Source organism: Sciurus carolinensis, chromosome 5 (assembly GCF_902686445.1).
Source record: "Sciurus carolinensis chromosome 5, mSciCar1.2, whole genome shotgun sequence".
Lineage (NCBI taxonomy): Eukaryota > Metazoa > Chordata > Mammalia > Rodentia > Sciuridae > Sciurus > Sciurus carolinensis.
The window spans coordinates 160559781-160579617 of record NC_062217.1 but is presented as its reverse complement, the minus strand read 5'-3'; the positions used below and the strand labels follow the sequence as shown (position 1 = coordinate 160579617).

Here is a 19837-nt window from a genome sequence, read left to right as displayed (position 1 = left end):
GTGACATTTGAACAAAGGCCTAAAGGAGATGAGAGACGGGAATAGAGAGTTCTAGGCAAATGGAACAGCAAGTTCAAAGGCCGGGGTCCTGGCAGGAGCAGCCTTGGTATATTTGAGACCAGAGGGAAGCAAGCAGAGGGTGTCATGGGCATTGGGGTCGGAGAGCACTGGGGCCAGGCTGAGCACGGGAGGGAAGGAGGCGAGGATACGTGAATAATGCAGGCTCAGTGGACACCTGCCGGCTGCTGCCCATGCTTTCATTATTGCCACAGCTCCAAGGTGGGGACAGATGTCACTCCGACCCTATAAATGAGGGGATGAGAGTGGTGCTAAGGAAAGGCGGGCTCTAGAACCCACTTTCTGAGCCCTCCTGCTCCCTTGGAGGGAGCCCAAAACAGCATGTCATGCCCCTTATGGGACAGTGTAGACCCTGAAGCCCAGAAAGGTGAGGTCCTGCCCTGAGCAAGGACACTGAGCAGGTGGCAGGGGGACCAGTCCCTCCCATGTCATGATTCCTGAGATGCAAATCCCAGCTCCTATTCCCTGCCTGGCTGAGCTTGGCAGTCCCTCCCCTTGCCAAACCTTGGACGTGGGAACCATGACTTGGAACTTAGTAATGATGACAACGTGACCATTGCCTGTGCTTATGCAGGTGTGCAGGGTGACAGGCACGGTGCCCTGCATCGTCTCTCCAGGCCTCACTGCATCCCTAGTGGGAAGGGGCTCCTGCTTTAGAGTGTGACCCCTGTCCATTGGCACAGAGCCCTTACCATGTGCACCAAGGTTTCCCAGCATTTACACTTGTGACGTTTCAGGCCAGATAGTCCTCTGTGGTGGGGACTGTCTCGTGTGCAATATCCCTTGTTCTATCCTCTGGTTGCTGAGAGCACCAATCAGAAAGGTCTCCAAATATTGCCAAATGTTCCTGGGGGACAAAATTAGCCCTTGTTGAGAATCGGGTTGTCGGTTGAGACTTGGTTTGTGGGAAGCACTTAGCATGGTGTGTGGCCCATAGCCACTGGACAGTGTAGCTGTTCTAAAATGTTCCCTCCACTGTGCTTCCAGTCCTGGGGGCCTTCAGGGCAATAATGCCTGCTCTTAAGTTTAATTAGATAAAGCACTAAGGGGGTGTTATGAACACATACTTGGTTATTAATTGTTAGAGTAACAGTGTTATTAACTCATTATATTAGTCATCATGATTTGCAGTATCACATCGTTCACCACTGGGGAGAGTGTGGAGCAGGCAGAACCACCGGGTCCCACAAAGGGGATTTTTACTTGCCGCCAACTTCCACTCCCAGGGTCCTCCCACCACTTGCAGGTGACCCTGAGAACTGTCCCCTCCCCCCATGAAAAACTTAACATGTGACTCTCCAGTGCCTAACTAGGAACACTCTGCTCAATGGTTTACTTCTTGGGAGAAAATAAACTGCTGAGACAGGACAGGCACTTAGGGAAGACTCAGGCTGCCTGGGAGAGGCGAGGATGCTGGGCTGAGCAGAAGATGTGTGTGGGAAGCTGCTTTGTCCTTTGCTGTCCTTGAGCAGCCACTTCACTTACCAGGCCTCCATCTCTACACTGGAGAAGCAAAGAGGTTTGATCTGATCCATGACTTCAGATTTTTGGGATTCATAGAAAAATGTTTATTTTTTTTAAATGGCAGGGTCAAATATAATGTCATATATTGTTTTACTAAGTAAGGAAAAGGAAAAAAAAAAAAAAACCCTAAATGTTAGCTGAAGGTATGATTTATGTCACTGTTCTTTCTAAATAGAAAGGAAATGTTAACACCGAAATAATGGGACATAATCAAAACAGGAGAAACAGGAGTTGGCAATCTCATACTGGCTTTTAAGACCAGGGTCTGTATTAAATTTTCGAAGGCTAAGAATTTATTGCTTAAAAATTTGAACTACCATGTTATGCTATATGCACTGTCTCTTGACTATAAATGGGTTAATTTGGGAGGCTTGATTCCAGGATAGTTTGAACAGTAGACCTTGAAATGTCCAGCTGCTTTTGAGCCTTCAGCTTTATTGTTGTTGTTATAAAAAAAAAATCAATTTCATGTAGTTATATTATGTAGAAAAGGAAACCAGTGTTATGGGAGGTCCCTCGACCTGTCAGTCTGGGGAGGACTCTCCTCATTGAGCTGCTGCTCCTGCCCGCTCCCATCCAGGCCAGAAGGAAGGCATCGCAAGGGGCCAGCGGGGGCTAAGGTGTCTGCTGCTGGGGCTGAGCTCCCCAAGGCATGATTGCCCCTGTCAGGAGCTCCCGAGACACCCAGGCTGGCCCTGGCAACGTCCATCATGGACACATGCTAGTCCTACCACCTCCCTGGGCCTTTCCAAGTCAGCTATCCCATACTCACTCCATGATCCCATGCTGGGACCAGAGGGGGTCCTGAAAAGCACATGGCCCATCCTTTCCAGGTGTGTGTACTTGGGAGGACTCCTAAAACTCTCCAGGTTTCAGCTTCCGCATCAGAAACAACAGTACTAACAATAGCTAAGATGTGTGGAGCCCTTACCCTGGGCTGGCATTAGTATAAATATTTTGCACAATCTTATTTAAGATCTAGATAGGTACTAGTATTACTCCTCTCTTTACAGATGCAGCAGTAAAGCACGCATAATCTCATTAATGCCCTATGTCACAGGCTGGCAGGGAAGTGACTTGCTCAAGACCATACTGCTAGGAGGAGGTGAACAGGAGTCCAGCTCTATTCTCTTGACTCCTGGTTCAGTCTCTTTGACTTCCCCATGAGGTTGGACTTTGAACCCACATTCTCTGGCTTCTGAGCCTGTGCTCCTGGCTACAAGTATGGCCTACCGAGTTAGTCAGATTTTTGTTCCTGTGACCAAAATACCTGACAAAAACAACTTAGAGGAGGAAAGATTTACTTTGGCTTGTGGTTTCAGAGGTCTCAGTCCATGGGTAGCTGGTTCCATTACAGAAACATCATGGCGGAAGGGTATGGCAGAGGAAAACTTTTAGTACATGGCAGCTAGAAAACAGAGAGAGGAAAGGGCCAGGGAGAAGAGAAACCCTTCCAGGGACACTCCAGTGACCTATTTCCCCCAACTAGGTCCCACCTCCCTAGTCCATGTGGTTATTAATGGATTAATCCTTCGAATGGATTAATTCACTGATGACGTCAGAGCCCCTGTGATTCAATCTTTGCCTAAAAGCCCCACCCCTGAATTTGGGGACCATACTTTCAATACATGAGAGCTTTTGGGGGGACATTCCAGATCCCAACCATCATATCTACCCAGAGTGCACACCCAACTTGTTCTGCAAATGAGAACAAGAACCCTTCCTTTGCAGGATGGTGTAAGGGGGAATGAGGTAGTGAGTCTAGAGCAAGCCCTGCTACACACAACAGGACGATGACGATGTCTAATTAATACAATATACCCCTTCCTGTAGGCACCTCCTGGGTGCAGTCGCTTACGTCATTCACTCACAGGTTCATCACAACTCAGAGACTGAATGTTGCAGCTAGTATATTTGCAATATAATGCTCCAAAATGGGGGTGACCCCAGCCCCACTTATGACTCTGCAGGTGGCTTCCAGGTCTTAGCATATGTAAGGAAAAGAGCTAGTCTGCTGTTGGCTGAAGCCAGATTCGGTTGGACAGTTTGGGAAGGTCTATTATTATCTTAGGCTCATTCTCTGAAATCCTCTTTGGGTAGCTGATTCTTCCCCACTCCCCGCCCTCTCCCCTCTTTTATCCTGAAGTCTGGGGCAGGTGTGTTGTTTTTAGGGTCTGCGTGAATAGTCAAAGCTGGGCTGCGAGCTGAGATTTCAATAGACGATCCATTTATAAGAGAGTCTGAGGTGCAGTCAGATCTTTGGGGAACCTGCATCTTGCTTTCTGACTTACCTGCGATCCTACTGTTCAGCTCAACAAAAGGCGAGTTGAAAGAGCGCTCCCCACTTCATCTGGCTTATGAAAGGAGCAAGGCCTGGCTGTGAAGAGGCCCTGTAGGATTATTCTCTCCAACTTAGAAATGTATCCAATTTTCTCTGTTCTTTATCAGAGTCGAAGGCAAAAGCTTTGCCGGTGTAGACTGAAAGATCGCGGTATAAAAAGCAATCTTCCTGACATGGGGTTTTGAAACCTGCTCCCCAGCCTGAGTGATGTCTCCCTCCGCCAGTTGGAAAGCAGAGTCGAATTGGCACAGGGGCATTAGCCAGCAGACAGTAGATCAGAAACGGACTGTCTTTGAGGCCAGCTGTGAGGAGCGCTGTGAATCCTGAAATGAAAGGAAACTAAAAAGGCCGAGAGGCTGATTTCCGGAGTGATATTTTGCGTTACGGCAGAGCTTATATCTAAATTAGAGAAATGCCATCAACTTCGTTTAGACCCAAATTTTAGATTTCCTTAGAGAGGCTTTTCCACCTTTAAAAATGCCTGATTTCCATAAAGGGAAGAAGAAAGGCGTGCGGGTGACTGTCTCATTGAAGGTAATGGTGGGTAGATCAAGGAACTGTCATAAGGTTTGATGTTTTGGGGGGCTCCTAATCAACCCATTGTCTTAAAAGCACCTCTTCTTTTCTCCCAGGAATGGTGCTGTGGTCCTAATCTTCTGAGTCCTTAAAATGAAGAAAGAGGACAAAGTCTAGCCCATTCTTGCAATATAAGCAAATCATACTGAGTCCCAGCAGGGGGAGGTAAACTGAGGCTTTAAGAATTAAAATGGCTTACTCTAAGCCGGTCATATCTAAATTTGATTCAGTTTTTAAAATCCTGCTTTAATTGACTCCTGTCCCCTTCACTGTTGCTACCACAGAACAAAAATCTAACTGGCTCTTGTCCCTAAGTACTCGCATGTACTCCATGAGAATAGAGGGGTTGTCATGACCTTCCAGTGTCACAGAGAGAAACTGAGTCACATTTTGGTAAAGTGATTTGCTCCGAGTCACAGCAGGTCTGATCTGGACTCAGGGTGCTTTTATCAACTCAGCAGTGTGTGGAGAAATTCTAGTTGGGCAGGTGGTCAGCGGTCTCCCTTGCAGAATGGAAAAAAGTATCCCGGCTGATGCCTGGATTTGAGCACATGTCTCAGCTCTTGCTTTAAGTGAGAGTTCCCAGAAACCATCATCTTTGACTGAAGACCCTGCTGGTGGGGCTTCTTGTATCATGTGCAGTATTCATTATCTAACTCCTGGCAGAATGTACAATGCAAACGACTGAACTTGAGGACATGCAGCACAGGCTCCCGATGAAGGGGCTGGCCCGTTTTAAGGAAGCCTTACTTCAAATGCCACTGCAAGTCAAGGACCTTCTGGAAATGCCCTAATAGTCTTAGGCACTCTTCTGAGGAAGCCCACGATTTTCTTTCTGCAGTTTCGCTACAAGTCAGACCTGATGGGCATGAAGGGGACAGGATGGCTGGCGCTGAGATCCCCACAGATAGAGAGCGCAAAGAAGGCCGGAGAACTCATCAGCGAGGTACCATCAACCTGTCCCTACCAGAATAACTTTTCTTTGAAGAGAGAACCTGTTGATGAATGGAGATTCCAAGAGAAATCCAGGGCAGCTGGATTCCCAGTGTTTTTCTGGGACCATTTGCAACAAAATCCTAAAACAGAATGAGATTTCCCACCAAATGAATTCACTATTGGGGAACTAAAGGCAAACACAGGAGATGGTTCTCAGCAAATACAGTACGTACAATTGTGATCTCAAATGGCCCATTATTTCTATTGGGAGGTCAGAAGCTTGCACCTACCCATTGAGTTGACTCTTAGTGTGCAGTGTGCAGAGACCGTCTGACTTCAGATAGTGCTAAAGGTTGCACACAGAGAGTGACATCACCTGAACTCACCTCCAGGTTGGTGACCTGGAGATCCCTGTCCTGGAATCCCCTTGAGGGTGGTCCTGCCTTCTCCATGTCCTTCATAATGGAACTTGTCTGGTGAGGGTCCAAGCAGGGTCCCGTTGATACTGAATGTTGTCCTCTGCTCTATTCCTATTCTCTTTCTTCAAAAGAGTCAATACATGTCAAATGTTCCTTATCACAAAGGAGAGCTTGGATCTTTCCCATGCTGTTGATTTGGGTACCCACCAAAAAGAGAAATTTGTTCTCCAATAACGTCACTGGTACATTCGATTCTAAAGGAGGTGGGGTGAAGCCACCACCTCCTTTAGAAAAGGAGAATGCATGATGTGTGGCTGTGTTTTGTGGGAACCTTTGTCTTTCTCTTCTAGACCAAATACCGTAAAAAACCAGACACTATCAAGTTCACCACAGTGGTTGACTCCCCAGATCTGGTTCACGCCAAGAACAGCTATGTGAACTGCAACGAGGTGGGTTCTTTCTCCTCACTCATCTCTGACATGCGGTGGGGTGCAGCTTCTCGGTGGTCAGTGCTGAAGAACACAGGCTCTGGGTTCGAATCCTGCTTGTAGGGACTTCTCGTATGGTATGCATGGCCCATGATTTGACTGCTGGAATGCAAACCTTCTGAGGTTGCAAATCTTCTGTCTAGGTGACCATGGGTCAGTCGCTTTCACTCTTCTAACCTCAGTCTCTTATGTGAAGGGGTCTGGGGTTTGGGGTGGAGCAGGGGAATGATAGCAATGATTTCACAAGATTAAGTGAATTAAATGAGGATTAAATAAATGAAAGCAAATAAAGCTTTTAGCAAGTACAGCAAGTACTCTATAAATGTTCCTCATTATGGCTTGACCCATAATCATAATGATAACAATGCCAAGTTTTACTGATGATCCCTTACCCTGCTGGAGATCAGATACATCTTAATAGCTGATGAATGGCAATGGAATTAAAAGCTTAATATATCCCATTAGGAAAAAAGAAAATAAAAAGGAAGAGCAGCTATCTTCAAAGCTTCTTTCTGCTTCTGCTTCCTGTATAATTTAGCCCCATTTCCTCTGTCTTGTATTTATTTCAAGAGGGAAGTTAAATGTTTTCTTTCTCCTGAATTATCAGGAAATTTGATCCTGTAAGCACAGGGACAAAGCTGCCCCATTCACACAGGAAGCCCAGATACTGTACTGACCAGTACATTCATGTTTGTAAAGTCCACACTGAATTTGGAACTGGATTGAACTATTGTATTTTCCTTTTTAAATCACATGATATTCAAATACTTTCTAAAATTGTTTGCAATTTTTTTTTTTTTTTGTACTGGAGATTGAACCCAGGGATGCTTTACCACTAAGCCACAACCCCAGTCCTTTTTATATTTTGTTTTGAGACAGAGTCTTTCTGAGTTGCTCAGGGCCTTGTTAAGTTGCCAAGGCTGGCTTTGAACTTGTGATTCTCCTGCCTCAGCCTCTTTAGTCTCTGGGATTACAGGTGTGCACCACCAAGCCTGCCTACAAGTCTTAATATGCTACTCTAGAAGTAGCAATCTGATGTAGTTTGAGTTTTAAAGTTGTGTCTGCCTGATAAAGTTGAAGTATAAAAAGCTTAATTTTTTGAACATGTTGACATTTTATAATAAAAATAACTGCTTAGCTGTATTATCATTATTACTATTGATATTAAACAATGAAGGCCTGAGGCTGTATCTTATTACCAGTGGAAATCACTTGTAATGCTCAGTTGCAGAGACCCTCTGAGATACCCACACATCTTAGACTGCAGGGATGGCCAGCCAGTAGGTTGGTTTGTGGTCCCTTTGGAGCAGATCTTGGTGAATATTTTTAACAGAGTCTATGTGAAACCAGCCACCTCCACCTGTCGCTGGTCACATAGCCTACCTCCTCCGGGCAGAGGATTCTAGAAGGACCTCTCTGTGTGTAGGGCTGGGTTTCGCTCCATCTAGGGGGCAGTTGTGTGGGGCGGGGAAGGAGAGAGAATCAGCTGCATTTCCCCTGTGGCTTCAGTCATGACCATGAGTCTGTCTTACCCACAGCGCCTATACAGGTTGGGGGATGCAGAGTCGTTACACAGATATACCCTGATCCCTGATCACCCCGAGTTCACCCGAGCCCGCCTCAACGCCCTGCATCTGAGCGATGTAAGTGAACTGGTGGTCCCTGTCGTGTGTGCCTTCTTTGCTAAAATGATTCATACCCAAAGTGGATTTTATTGATTAGGGAAAGAAAAGTCCTGGGAAGGAGGGTGTGGAAGAGAAAGAACAGTGAACTGATTGTGGGACAAACTGTGTGACTCTTGTCACTTTCCTTGCTGGGCCTGTTTGCTCACCTCCAAACCCAGGATGAGGCTGAGCTACACTGAGCTTCCTTCTGGCTCTAACATTCTGATCTGGGCATGGCTGCACGGATCTTGGTGTGTGCTGGGTATTGTCAGGAGCGTGTCCTCCTGGCCACAGCAGGTGTCTGCTTCTTGGCTCCCTCTCCTTAGCCCTCCAGAGGAGCACAGCCATGGAGATGAAGTGGCTCCACCTCATCCTGCAGCCTGGGGAGACTCCAACATAGCCTCTCCCTTCCAAACCTGGCTTGCTCCTCTGTGCATGTGTTTGTGCCCAGCAATGCTCCAGTCCCTTGGACGTGTGCCCTTTGCATGCATGACCAAGAAGCTGTTTCCTAAACCCAGGCTTGTTGTTAGCAGGGGTTGGAGCCCCCCAGTTGTAATAGAATAGGCAGCCGCGCGGCCAGCAAAGCTGTGATCCCTGGATAACAGGTAGAGAGGCGTTGGAATCAAAAGGCATTCTCAGATCGGAATAACACAGGCTGAGTGTGTCGGCCTGGGGCAGCGCGCGGCCTCCCAGAGCCCGGCCATTCTTCCCTCCCTGGCCTGGCCATTGTGTCCTGGGGCTCCGTGCGGATCGACAGCTGCTGCCGTTCACCCCAGAGGTGGCCGCCTCGCAGGGGTTGGCAAGAGGCGCCTTCTAGTTAGCGTGTGTATTAGTTTGTTGCGTTTGTAAAGCCCTGTGGGATCCCACGCAGTGAATGCGCTGGTGCTTTGTAAATATGAGTTATTATGACCATTTGATGCTTTTGAGGGATGCGTGAGGGATAATTTTAGAACAGTAGCTCTGGTGGGCTGACCTCCATCTGGGGAAGCTGGACCGCCCCCTCTGCACAGGACATCTAGCTCATTAAGCACCAAGGATGTGGAGGCAGGCCTCCCCTGGAGGGACTTCCGGAGGCCCACAGCTATGGAAGCTGGTATCAAACTGCCACTCCACTGGGGGTCCAGCTTAAGGAGGAAAGCCACCCCAGGTCGGTGGGGGAAGCGTCCTCCCTCTCCTGGGGCGTCAGCCCACAGAGTCCCAGAGCTGAAATCAGCCGCTGGGGCGTTCAGGTGTGAAGCTCGTGCACCTCATTTGAAAGACGCTTCTTTAGGGGCGTGTGGAATGCGCACAATTGGATCAAGTGCTCTGTGAGGAGGAGGTGGAGGCAAAGTGACCTTCCTGGGTAAAGAAAGCCATTGAGATGTGCAAGGCAGCCAGCATAACTCAAAATCAAATGGCTCTAATGCGTGAGGACGAGGACAAGACTGTGCCCACTGTGATCAAGAAGAGGAGCGCCCAGGGTTCCAAATCAAAGGGCCTCCGGAATCTAAGGATCCCAGTGGCAAGGCAAAAACCTCAACAGAATAAAAAACTCAGGAGGAAGTGATCACAATCAGGCAAAGAGTGTACCGGAGGAAGAACAGGAGAAGGAGCTCAGGCCACTCTCTGGGTGGCTGACCCTGAGCCACCGAGACTCAGAAGCTGGGTGCGTTGGACACCAGCGTGGAATGACATTGGACTTCGAGGCTGTGCAAAGCTTGGTGTCATCAGCCAGCCTGGGCCTGGCATGGAGTCTTCTCAGAAAGGCACTGTGTCCCCATCACAGAGGGAAATAGGGCTTTTGACTCTATTTGCTACTCTGATGGGGTGAGGCCACCAAGACAGGACGCATCATGCTGAAGGGATGGCTGTTTGCCGTTATCTGAAGGTTCCTCCCTTCTGTCTTTCAGTGCGAGCCACTAAACTCAGGGGTGACCCAGGAAAGTGAATTGTTTAGGCTCTGCCATCCATCCATTAGGCGGTTACCCCAGCAATGGCTGGGTCTGTGTTTCCAGGGCCTTGAACACTGTAGATATTTGGCTCCTGGTCTGTGCTGTTGAATTTTGGAGGTGGAAGTCGGCATGAAAGTGAGGGTAATGGCCACAGGCACGCACAGGTGACAGACCGCCCCCCACCGCCTGGCCCAGTGGCTTCATGGTTCCCACTGGTGCCAGGCCCAGTGTGGGAGGGGTGGGCCACTTCACTTCTCATCTGCCCTTCCTCCTTTGCTCCCTTCGCCCGACCCCCTGTAGAACAGAGGGCCAGCCTTGACCTCCATTTCCAGGTGACAAGAGTAAGATTCTTAAAGGGCCCTGCCCCGCTGCGGCTCATGAAACAAGCGAGTCATGGATGCGGCCCGGGGCCATCACTTTGTCGTCTGTTGGTGATGTGTGGCTTTCCTGCTGTCTCCCTTCTCTGTGGCTGAATAAAAGCGAGCCCTCCGCTGGGACCTCCCGAGGACTCCTTTCATGGAGTCGTTCCCTTACCTTGAAAAAAAAAAATACAGCTACATGAAGGCGCTGGAGATTTTGACACCTCCGTTGGTGGTGTGGGTCTAGGAGGACTAAGAGGCTGTGATTACAGACTCCGGGAGGCCCGGGGACAACCTGAAAAGGGAAAAATGAAAGAGATTCTGTGAGGCACATAGGTCACCAACTCAGGTCCTTGACAATACGTTGAATCCAGGTGAAGGCTCCTCCCTTGGAGCAGGCTCCTGGGGTGCTCAGGAGAGGTGTGGGATGTGGCATCAAAGCCAGGCCAAGGCCCCACCCCAGGAGTCACTGGAGCTAACAAATCTGGGGGACCCAAGGAACAGCACTGTCAGCTGTTCGAGAAACTGGGTTCTTGAACTTTGAGCTCCGGCATGTAGGACTGCAGACACTGGCCACAGAGAGCAAGTGCAGACATGGGAAGGTCTCTGAGAGCCAGACCCCGGCCCCACAGGAGCAGGAGCCAATGGTCGGGTTGGGGACTTAGCGCTGAAGCCCATCATGGCCAGCCCCACAGATCCCAGAGCTGGGGGGTCCCCAGGATGGAAGCGGGCCACGGGCTCTGCTGTCCTGGGAACACACCATGTCGGGAACTCCTCTTGCTGAGAATCATAACCTGACGCAGAGGAGTGACCCCCTGCTCACCCACGCTCTCACTTTCTCCATCTAGAAAGTCTACAGAAACTCTTGGGAGCAGACCCGGGCTGGCGGCTATGACTTCAGGCTGGATGCCATCCCGTTCCAGACTGCCCGGGCGTCCAGGGAGATCGCCAGCGACGTAAGACCCCATGCATGCTCCGTCACTGATCGGGTTGGCTCTGGTTTTCCTAGCTCTGCTGAAAGGCACAGGACAGGCACCAGGACTGTCAAGAGTGTCCCTCTCTCCACACCAAAACTGAACATGTATTTCAAAGAAAAGAAAAATCAGGCCTGTTTCCCAGGATCTTAGCCAGAAATGTGGGGTTGGGGAGGGTTGGTTGCATCCCTACTACTTCTCTTTAAAGAGAGGCACTCTTAAGAGTTGACGGACAAACACCTAGGAGTCAGGGAACATGTGACTTGCTTGGTTGGTGTGCAGTGAAGTGACCTCTCCTAGCTGAAGTGCCTGTGGAGAGGAGAAGGACTTTGGATCTGTGCCCTAGATTCGCTTGAGTTCAGATCCTGGCTTAGCCCTATAGGGGTTGGCTATTTTCTTGAGCAGGTTGCTAGTATCCTCTGAACTCAAACTCCTACATCTACAAAATGGAGATTAAATACTCGTCTCCTAGGACTCATGTAGGAATGAAAATGAATGGTTTACGGTGTCTGGCTCATGGCACATCTTCAAAACCCAGCTGCCCTTATTAGTGAAGAGGAGAGTTTCCTTGACTAGACAGGAGAGTCATGCTCACCCATGGCCAGTTGCTTGCCAGTTCATGGTGAGATGAGTTCAGAAATCAAGAGCTGGTGCTCAGAAACATTCTTAGCAATCAGACATCGAGACAACGAAGCACGTGATTGATCGGTAGACTCTTCTCACTCAACAGGGTAATGGCCAATCTGGGTATTACTAAGAACATGGTCCACCCACATATTGGTCTTTGGTGGAGTAGAAATTTAACAACACAAAATGAAACAGGTCCCTCATCATGAACGACTTGAGAAGTACCTGTCTGGTACTAGGGATCAAAGGAGGAATGGGCAGCTTCTTGTCCTCTTGGAGTGCTCATTACAGCAGCAATGGTACCAGCCGCCACCATCAGTGGGCGTGGATTGGTGCTGGACCTGAAGCTCCGCCCCCATCTCATTGAATTCTCTCAACCCCGATGGTGTGAAGATTCATCCTTCTATTTTATCAGGGAAACTGGCCGAGAGGCCCAGCAAATGGTCCAGGGCCACAGAGGTCGAGCTACTTGAATCCAAAGCCTGTGTCTAACCCACTGTCCAGCTTCCTGCTGAGAATCCTGTGGGCCGGCCCCGAAGGGAGCCTGCTCTGGAGGGGAGGTTGGCCTCCTGACCCTCTGCTCTTCTGACTTTCAGTTCCGGTACAAGGAGGCCTTCCTGCGGGACCGGGGCCTGCAGATTGGGTACCGCAGCATCAACGACGACCCGAGGATGAAGCATTTCCTCAACGTCGGCAAGCTGCAGAGTGACAATGAGTACAAGAAGGACTTTGCTAAGAGCCGGTCCCAGTTCCACAGCCGCACAGACCAGCCTGGCTTCCTCCAGGCCAAGAGGAGCCAGCAATTGGCCAGCGACGTGCATTACAGGCAGCCCCTGCCCCAGCCCACCTGTGACCCCGAGCAGCTGGGCCTGAAGCATGCGCAGAAGGCCCACCAGCTGCAGAGTGATGTGAGCACCTCCACAGGTTCCCTCTTACCTCTGGGGGAGCCAGGCTGAGACAGCTTCTGAGACACTTTAGTACCAGGAGGAATATACCAGAAATTACCATTTCTCAAATCTCTCCTGGGGAACATGCTCTGTGCCAAATGCTTTTCAGACATTGTGCCCTGTTGTCCTCAACCCCAGGGCTGCCTCATTTGACAGATCAGGAACCCAAGACTCAGAGAGGTTAAGTAGCTTACTCAAGATCATACAGCGATTAAGTGGCAGACCTGGGTTATGAGCCCGCTTTGGCTCCATGTGAGAGCCCAGGCTCTTGATTGCTATACTGCCTCTGATGCGTCCTGGTAGTTATCCCACCCAGCCTGCACTTCTTCTGGGAAGAAACTGAAGTGCAGAGAAGTTAGGGCCGGAGCGGACTTGACCCTGGGTCCTGCCTCACTGGCATTTCTACCCCCATCGCTTGAGTGGGAAGGTGTGAGGGAAGCTGCAGGCTGGCCCGGCTCATGGCACACGGGGTCCCCACGCAGGGACCCTCTGCTTAGCATCAGTCGCTGCTTCCTCCTGGCTTTGCTGACAACTACATATCTGGCTTCTTGCGTCTTCCTTTTTTAAAAATAATCCTATCCGCCAGGTGATCCAAGAACCCCAAACCCCGCTGACATTTTCCTCCTTCCCCCAAGGTCAAGTACAAATCAGACTTAAACCTGATCAGGGGTATCGGCTGGACCCCTCCCGGCTCCTACAAGGTGGAAATGGCTCGGCGGGCTGCGGAACTGGCCAACATGAGGGGCCTGGGGCTCCAGGCGTCTTCTGTGAGTAGCAAGCTGCAAACCCACCCCGGCTTGCAAGACCACGGGAAGGACAAACTCATTGTTTCTTTTCAAAGTTTATTTTTGGCCAAAGGTCAGCTGGCACTAAAGAAGTGTGAAACACAGCTCGAGCGAGGCGCCTAATTTCCTGGGTCTGAGATGACCGGGCAGATGACTTGTGGGTTAAACTTCCTGCAGGGTTTTCTCTGAAGTTGCAGCCATTAGTTCTGCAGAGGCAAACCTACCAGGGCGACATCAATCCCGGGCCAGGGCAGCCCAGGCTGCGCTGACTGCTTGCTCGTTACAGGCGCGGGAAGGGTCAGGGACTCTCTGGCTACAACAGTCTGCGTTTTGAACCTACTTTGTTCAGAAGAAAGATTCCATGGCTAAATGAGAGATTGGCTTTGCTTCTTTCTCATTCTTGCCTTGAGGATTACTTTTCTTGGGCAGGGTGGGGGAAGGCCGGGGAGGGGAGGGTGAACATGTTAAAGGCTCCGGGGGCATCTTGGTGCGTCTTGTGGGAGCAGGGCGGGGGCTTCATTTCAACTGAGGGAGGTATGTTTGATTTCTGCAGGGGGAGCCAGAGGCCGTGGAGGCTGGAGGTCATCTGAGGGGGAACGTGAACCCAGATGCCACAGAGATTCTGCATGTCAAAAGAAAGAAGGCTCTGTGGATGTGAGTGAGCAGCCTCCACCCCCGTTCTTGAGAGAGACACCACAGAGGAAGTCTGCTTGCCCGAGGCTCAAGATGGCTTCAGTTTGGGCAAGCCGTAAAACGCAGCACACCAGCCCGTCCCCAGATCTGTCTTTATTAAAATAACACCTCTAAAAGCAATCGGAGGAGTTTGTGTTTTTGGTCTTCTCTCTAGTCCCTGAAGGAGGTGGCTGGTTCTGTTGAGTGCCTCTTGTCTGCAACAATGAGAGTCCAGGTGATTGCCCCTGGCGCTGGGCATCCCCCAATCTCGCATTTGCAGATGTCCCCCGTGGAGGCGGACTCTGTGAACGCTGATTTTCTAGAGGGCACAGTTGTTGGAACAGAAACAAACTAATGCATTTCATGTCGATTCCATCAATCCTGGGAGCCTCATGGGATGGTGCAAAAGCTGGTCCCGCAAGTTCCAGTCTGGGCAGGGGTTGTCTCTGCTTAGAGCATGGACACTCTGGCGTGTGGCCTCTTGGAGGCTCCCGCGATGTCCCTTGCTGTCCAGGAGGGCCCCTTGGTGCCGAGAGGGATGTGCTCTGGGGTTCTGAGGACAGCCTTAGAAGCCTGTCTCCCCGTGGATGGTGGTTTTGATCCAATTCAGGAACCTGGTGACTTGGGTGTAGACCCCCGGCTTCTTCCCACATTCTAGGCCCCAACTCACGATGCCATAGACGTAGTAGGTGCCATCCTTCTCACAAGTCAGAGGGCCTCCCGAGTCACCCTGAGGGGAAAGCAGCCTGAGTTCAGTCTCCTGGGCTGGAATACATCAGAAACACCCCTACAGCTCTCAGGGTTGAGGGGTGACGAGGTGGAGTCTCCTCCCAGCCACTGGGGACTCTTCTCATGTCTCCCATGATCCAAGGCTATGAAGGGAGAGAAGCTAACGCCGTCCTCAGTGCCTCACTCTGAGAGAGCTTGGCAGAGAGGCCCAGGAATGCAGCCACCATGCTGGGCCAAACCCCCACTTCCTGCTCGTGGTCCTGATATGGACCTTATCACTGCCAGTTCTCAGGGCTTTCTACTTCCTCTGGCAGTGACCAGGGAGATGAACCTTGTTTGGACAGAGTCACACACAGGGGAGGACAGGGACTCTGAGGCAGTGTGGCCTAGCTCATGGTTCAACCTGGGCGGTGGGGTTGGATCTTCTGGGTTCCAAACCAGACTTTATCATCTGGCAAACTGGGCCTTGGTTTCTCAATTCTAAACTGGTGGTGACAGACACCCTGCCCAAGGGTTCTTGTGAAGATTCTTTGTAAAACACATAGAACGGTACCTGGTGTGCATTTAGCCCTCGGTGGAAGTGGAGAGGGGACGGAAGAGGAGGGGGAGGAGTGGGGTAAGGGTTCTTCACTGTCACTCCTGCTAAGGCTTTGCCACCAACAGGGTTTAAGCAGTGTCTCCTCTCTCTTAACCTGAGTTACTACCTTAGGATCTGAGGGTCCCTGGTCCCTTTAGGCATCTGAGATTGGAGAATTACTTTGGTGACTGATAAGGGTCACACAATGGGAGACTAAACCAGGTTTCAAACCCACGTTATTGGTTCCCAAAGCCCTTGAATTTTCTAGGGAGTTGAGCAATTGCTTTTCTTCCCCATCTTCCAAGGGCTCTGTGACTATCACACCCACCTGCCTTTGTCCCTACTCTGAGTACATGGGTATCTGTGACTCCTTGGTAATGGTGATGGGGTAGTAGAAGAGCCATAAGCCTTGGAGGAAGAAACCTCAGTTTCCCATCCCCAAGTGAGCTGGGGTTGACAGGTCCTTGCTGGGTTCCTTTGTAGGGAAGCTCTATCCAGGAGACGGATTTGAGTGTGGGTTTTCTAGGACAGTGGGGTGGCTTATGAGGACAACAGAGAGAATCCTAACTTGAGGTGTACCTGGGAGTCTGGAAGGGATGTGACGTACATGACATGAGCCCTTCGGGGAGAGGGGGTGTGGGAAGGGGCTTCGACTTGGAGACCCGAGGTCCCTTCAGCACCTGCTGATGGATCCTCCACCCCGCCCCCCTGCAGCAGTGTCTGAGTCCCCACAGGCCTAGCAGCTTGGGGCTCCTGGAAGTCTGGAGTAGGGGGAATGTCATCAGGCCCCACTTAGCTTCTCAGGACTAAATAAATCTCTCTGTCTCTCTCTCCTTTTCTCTCTTCCTCTCTCTCTCTGTCTCTGTCTCTCTGACACACTCACTTAAACTCTAATGATTATTAACATCATTTAGTATCTCTGTGACATCTCCAGGCCACATATCTTTCTCCCATTAGCCCTGGTCTTGTGGGTAGTTCCCCGTTCACTGGGCACCTCAGACACACTGCCCAATACCGAGGACAGAAGTTCCATCTTCCCACTGAAACCCAGCGGAGCAAAGTGGCAAGGCTGCTACCCTGCAGACGTGGGTCTCTGGAATTCTAGCCCCACCACCCACTACGCTGTTGCTTCTCTAAGCAGCTGTGAAATGGTGCTAATGACATTCCTTGGCCGGAAAGTTGTGAGAGTTGAATTTGAGCAAGCAGGCCCGCTACGGCTGGCTGTGGCTTCTACGCGCCAGGGCAGACATTCCCTGCCCGGGCTTCCGCTTTGTGCAGGTGGCCCTCTGACCCCAACTCCCATTCCAGGGCTCTAGGGGCCTCTGTGCCCAGTGTAATATCCTGCCAGCCTCTCCTCTAAGTGCCACCTGGAGTCTCTGACCTGGCAGGTGTCTTGCCCGGGTTTCTGAAGGTTTCCTGCACAAATCATACTGTCGTCGATGGTGTGGTCATAGAGACGGCGGGAGTTGCACAAGGTGTTGGAGATCAACTTGACCTTGGCATCCAGGAGCTGTCGGGACCCTTCTCCTGGGGGACAGGGACAAGAGTCACTACCACGAGGACGAAGGGGCGCCCACCACACCAGAAGCTGTTGAGAGTAAGGAAAAGGCCACCAGCCCTCAGCTCAGGACGGCCGGGGTTTTCAGGAGGTGGTGTAAAAGCCCCATCTTCTCTCGCCTTCAGCCGTCACCACCCGTGCAGAGCTTTGGAGCTGCCCTCCCATCTTTCAGGCAGCACCGTGAGGACTGGGAGAGCAGAGACGGTGTGGTAACCATTTTTAAATTTCCTGTCTCTAGCAGAAGGGCTGGCATATAGTATATTCAGGATGGAAGGACAAATGTACAGGTGTGTGAAGGGCCTTGTGCATCAAATTACCTCCTTCCCAGAGACCCCCCTAAATTAATGAAATCAGTTAAAACATGTCCTTGATTTTGAACATGCAGTCTTAGAGGACTCTTCAGGAGAAATAAAATCATTGTAACCCAAGGCCCCATGAGATTCCCACTAAGACATCACTATTCCACCAGACCACAGTGAGCAGAAGAGAGGTGGACAGGGTTAGATGGTCTGCAACAAAAATGGCTACAGAAAGGGTTCTGGTTGACCCTAAGTCCATTGGGCCAGAAATCTCCTTTTTCAAAGCCTCCAACAAATGTGCATATTACATTTCACTTTCTTCATGAATGCAGACTGATTTAAAATGATTCTTGCTTTCCATGATTAAGAACAAGATTGGGAAAGATGACAAGTATATTTTGAGTGGGAAGAATGGAACTACCCCTTTCAATTTCTTTGTATTTGAGGCTATAATCTGGCTATTATCAGATTCCAGACCTTGGAGAGACGTGTGATTATTGGGAGATTGAAACTGAGTTGTATTTTGTCCAAAGAGACTCTACTGTCATGTATAACTAAAAAGGACAAATACAGATTTTTTAAAAATAATGTCATATGTGCCAAAGAAGATATACCAAAAATTTTAAAAATATTTTGAAGTAAATAAAAATTAAAACAAACAAACAAACAAATAAATAAAATTGAGTTGTTCAAGCAACAAAGGTAAGACTCTACCACAACCTGTCTTATCGGAAAGTCCATGTATTTTCTACTTCACTGAGGTAAGGAGGGAAGTCATCTGGGTCCAGGATCAATGCTTGAGAGAAGCCAAGTATCTAGGATCAGGGCCAGAGACCGACATGGAGATCAGGGACGTTCAGGGAAGGTTCCTTGTCAATGGTGAGATTTAAGATCCAGATCTGGGATGACGGGGCCCACACTTTCTTTGATAATGCATCTTAAACTTATGTCAAGTTCAGAAGGACACTAGAGGCTGGCTGGTTGATGTAGCTCTCCCGAGTCTCAGGAGAGTGCCTGCCAGACTCACCTGTCTCTGTCACACCCCAGCCAGAGATGTGGCACTCGGTCCCAGAGGGAAAAGGATCGTCAGGCAAACATACAGTCTTCACATATTTGGATTCCACAGCGCAGTGACCATCAACTGGCTTTAACTTGAGCAGAGCTGGGTAGAGACAGAGGAGGAAGTGCACGCCACGTCATCTTTGTCTGAGAAGCGTCAGCTTCGACGCGGGCGAAGGGTGGTCATAGCAAAGCCCCAGCCCCTGTGACTTGAAAGAATTTTTTCCTCAGTCATTTCATTTTTAACATTTCTACCTGGGAGCAGTGACCCAGGCTGAGAGTAACAGTAAGAATTATAACTGAGTTTGAAACCATTTCTAATCCACTTTGAAAAAGCAGGCTGTTCTGCTCACAAACACCCACCAGGTGCCAGGTATGGCCACGTGTTCATCATGTCACTAAACACAGGAAGTTAGGAGTCGTACGACAGCGTCCACACTTTATAGAAGAGAAAACTGAGATGCAGGGAGGTGACAGCTCCCAGTAAGCAGGGCACCTGGAGTTCAGGACTCAGTGCTTTCCACAGCACAATGTCCCCCATCTCTTCCACTTAATTTAAGAGCCTTTGCCCATTTATTAACATCACGACCACACACTCTTAAGAACTAAAAAGTTCTAGAATCATTTCTCTACCTTATAGGACCCACAAGGGACCTGAGATGATCAAGAGCGCTGTCTAGGACCAAACCTCTGCTCTCCATCAATGGAGAAATCCACCCAGGTCAAGACCCACAGGAGATGCGTGACAGAGGGGACTTGCCAATATCGTTGTGGGGAATGTCGTCTCTTTCATTATAGTGGCTGTACTTGAATATCTTCTCCACCCTGAAGCTCTGCTCGTGGAATTCTGTTGTCTTCAGGTCCTGGTCCCCTAGCACGACTTTTAGATGTTTGACTTTCATGCTGGGAGGGAAAATAAGATGGTTGGGAAATTGCCCCCGGGACGTGGGAAGCGAAAGCCACATCCGAATTCTGCTCTGGTGTCCCGGGTGACCTTCAGCAACCTCGTGATCTGCAGCCTCAGCAGCCTCACTTGTAGTCCTCACAGGACCGACGACATTGTGAGGGGACTGCTTTATTAATGGAAGCAAACTCCAAACCCAAGTTGGCATTTTTAATCCCGCTTTTCCTGGGAGACTTCCCATCCTCCCTGGGCATTGCTGCAGGACAGCTATTGGGGTTTTGAACACATCTGCTGAAATTCATTGGTAGGTGCTAATGTTCACTTGTTCTGGCCTCTCTTGGGGGCACCTCCCAGAATCCCGCAATAAACCATTTAATGACAGGGTAGACT

General features: G+C 49.9%; 2 protein-coding genes across 5 annotated transcripts in view; one reads left to right on the top strand and one right to left on the bottom strand.

Moving 5' to 3' along the window:
* The window catches only part of Nrap (nebulin related anchoring protein), a 72137-nt gene extending 57658 nt beyond the window's left edge, over positions 1 to 14479 (top strand). For all 4 annotated transcript variants that reach the window (XM_047552197.1, XM_047552194.1, XM_047552196.1 and 1 more), the window contains 7 exons: positions 5361 to 5465; positions 6225 to 6323; positions 7901 to 8005; positions 11165 to 11272; positions 12514 to 12825; positions 13500 to 13631; positions 14203 to 14479. In XM_047552197.1, the coding sequence (XP_047408153.1) occupies positions 5361 to 5465; positions 6225 to 6323; positions 7901 to 8005; positions 11165 to 11272; positions 12514 to 12825; positions 13500 to 13631; positions 14203 to 14307 (966 nt within the window). In that variant the 3' untranslated portion in view covers positions 14308 to 14479. The remainder of the gene's footprint in view (positions 1 to 5360; positions 5466 to 6224; positions 6324 to 7900; positions 8006 to 11164; positions 11273 to 12513; positions 12826 to 13499; positions 13632 to 14202) is intronic.
* Positions 14040 to 19837, bottom strand: part of Habp2 (hyaluronan binding protein 2) — a 29370-nt gene continuing 23572 nt past the window's right edge. Inside the window, exons 10-13 of the mRNA XM_047552198.1 lie at positions 19304 to 19446; positions 18512 to 18646; positions 17009 to 17154; positions 14040 to 15051 (exon numbers count right to left, since the gene is read on the bottom strand). Of these exons, the coding sequence (XP_047408154.1) occupies positions 14887 to 15051; positions 17009 to 17154; positions 18512 to 18646; positions 19304 to 19446 (589 nt within the window). The 3' untranslated portion in view covers positions 14040 to 14886. The remainder of the gene's footprint in view (positions 15052 to 17008; positions 17155 to 18511; positions 18647 to 19303; positions 19447 to 19837) is intronic.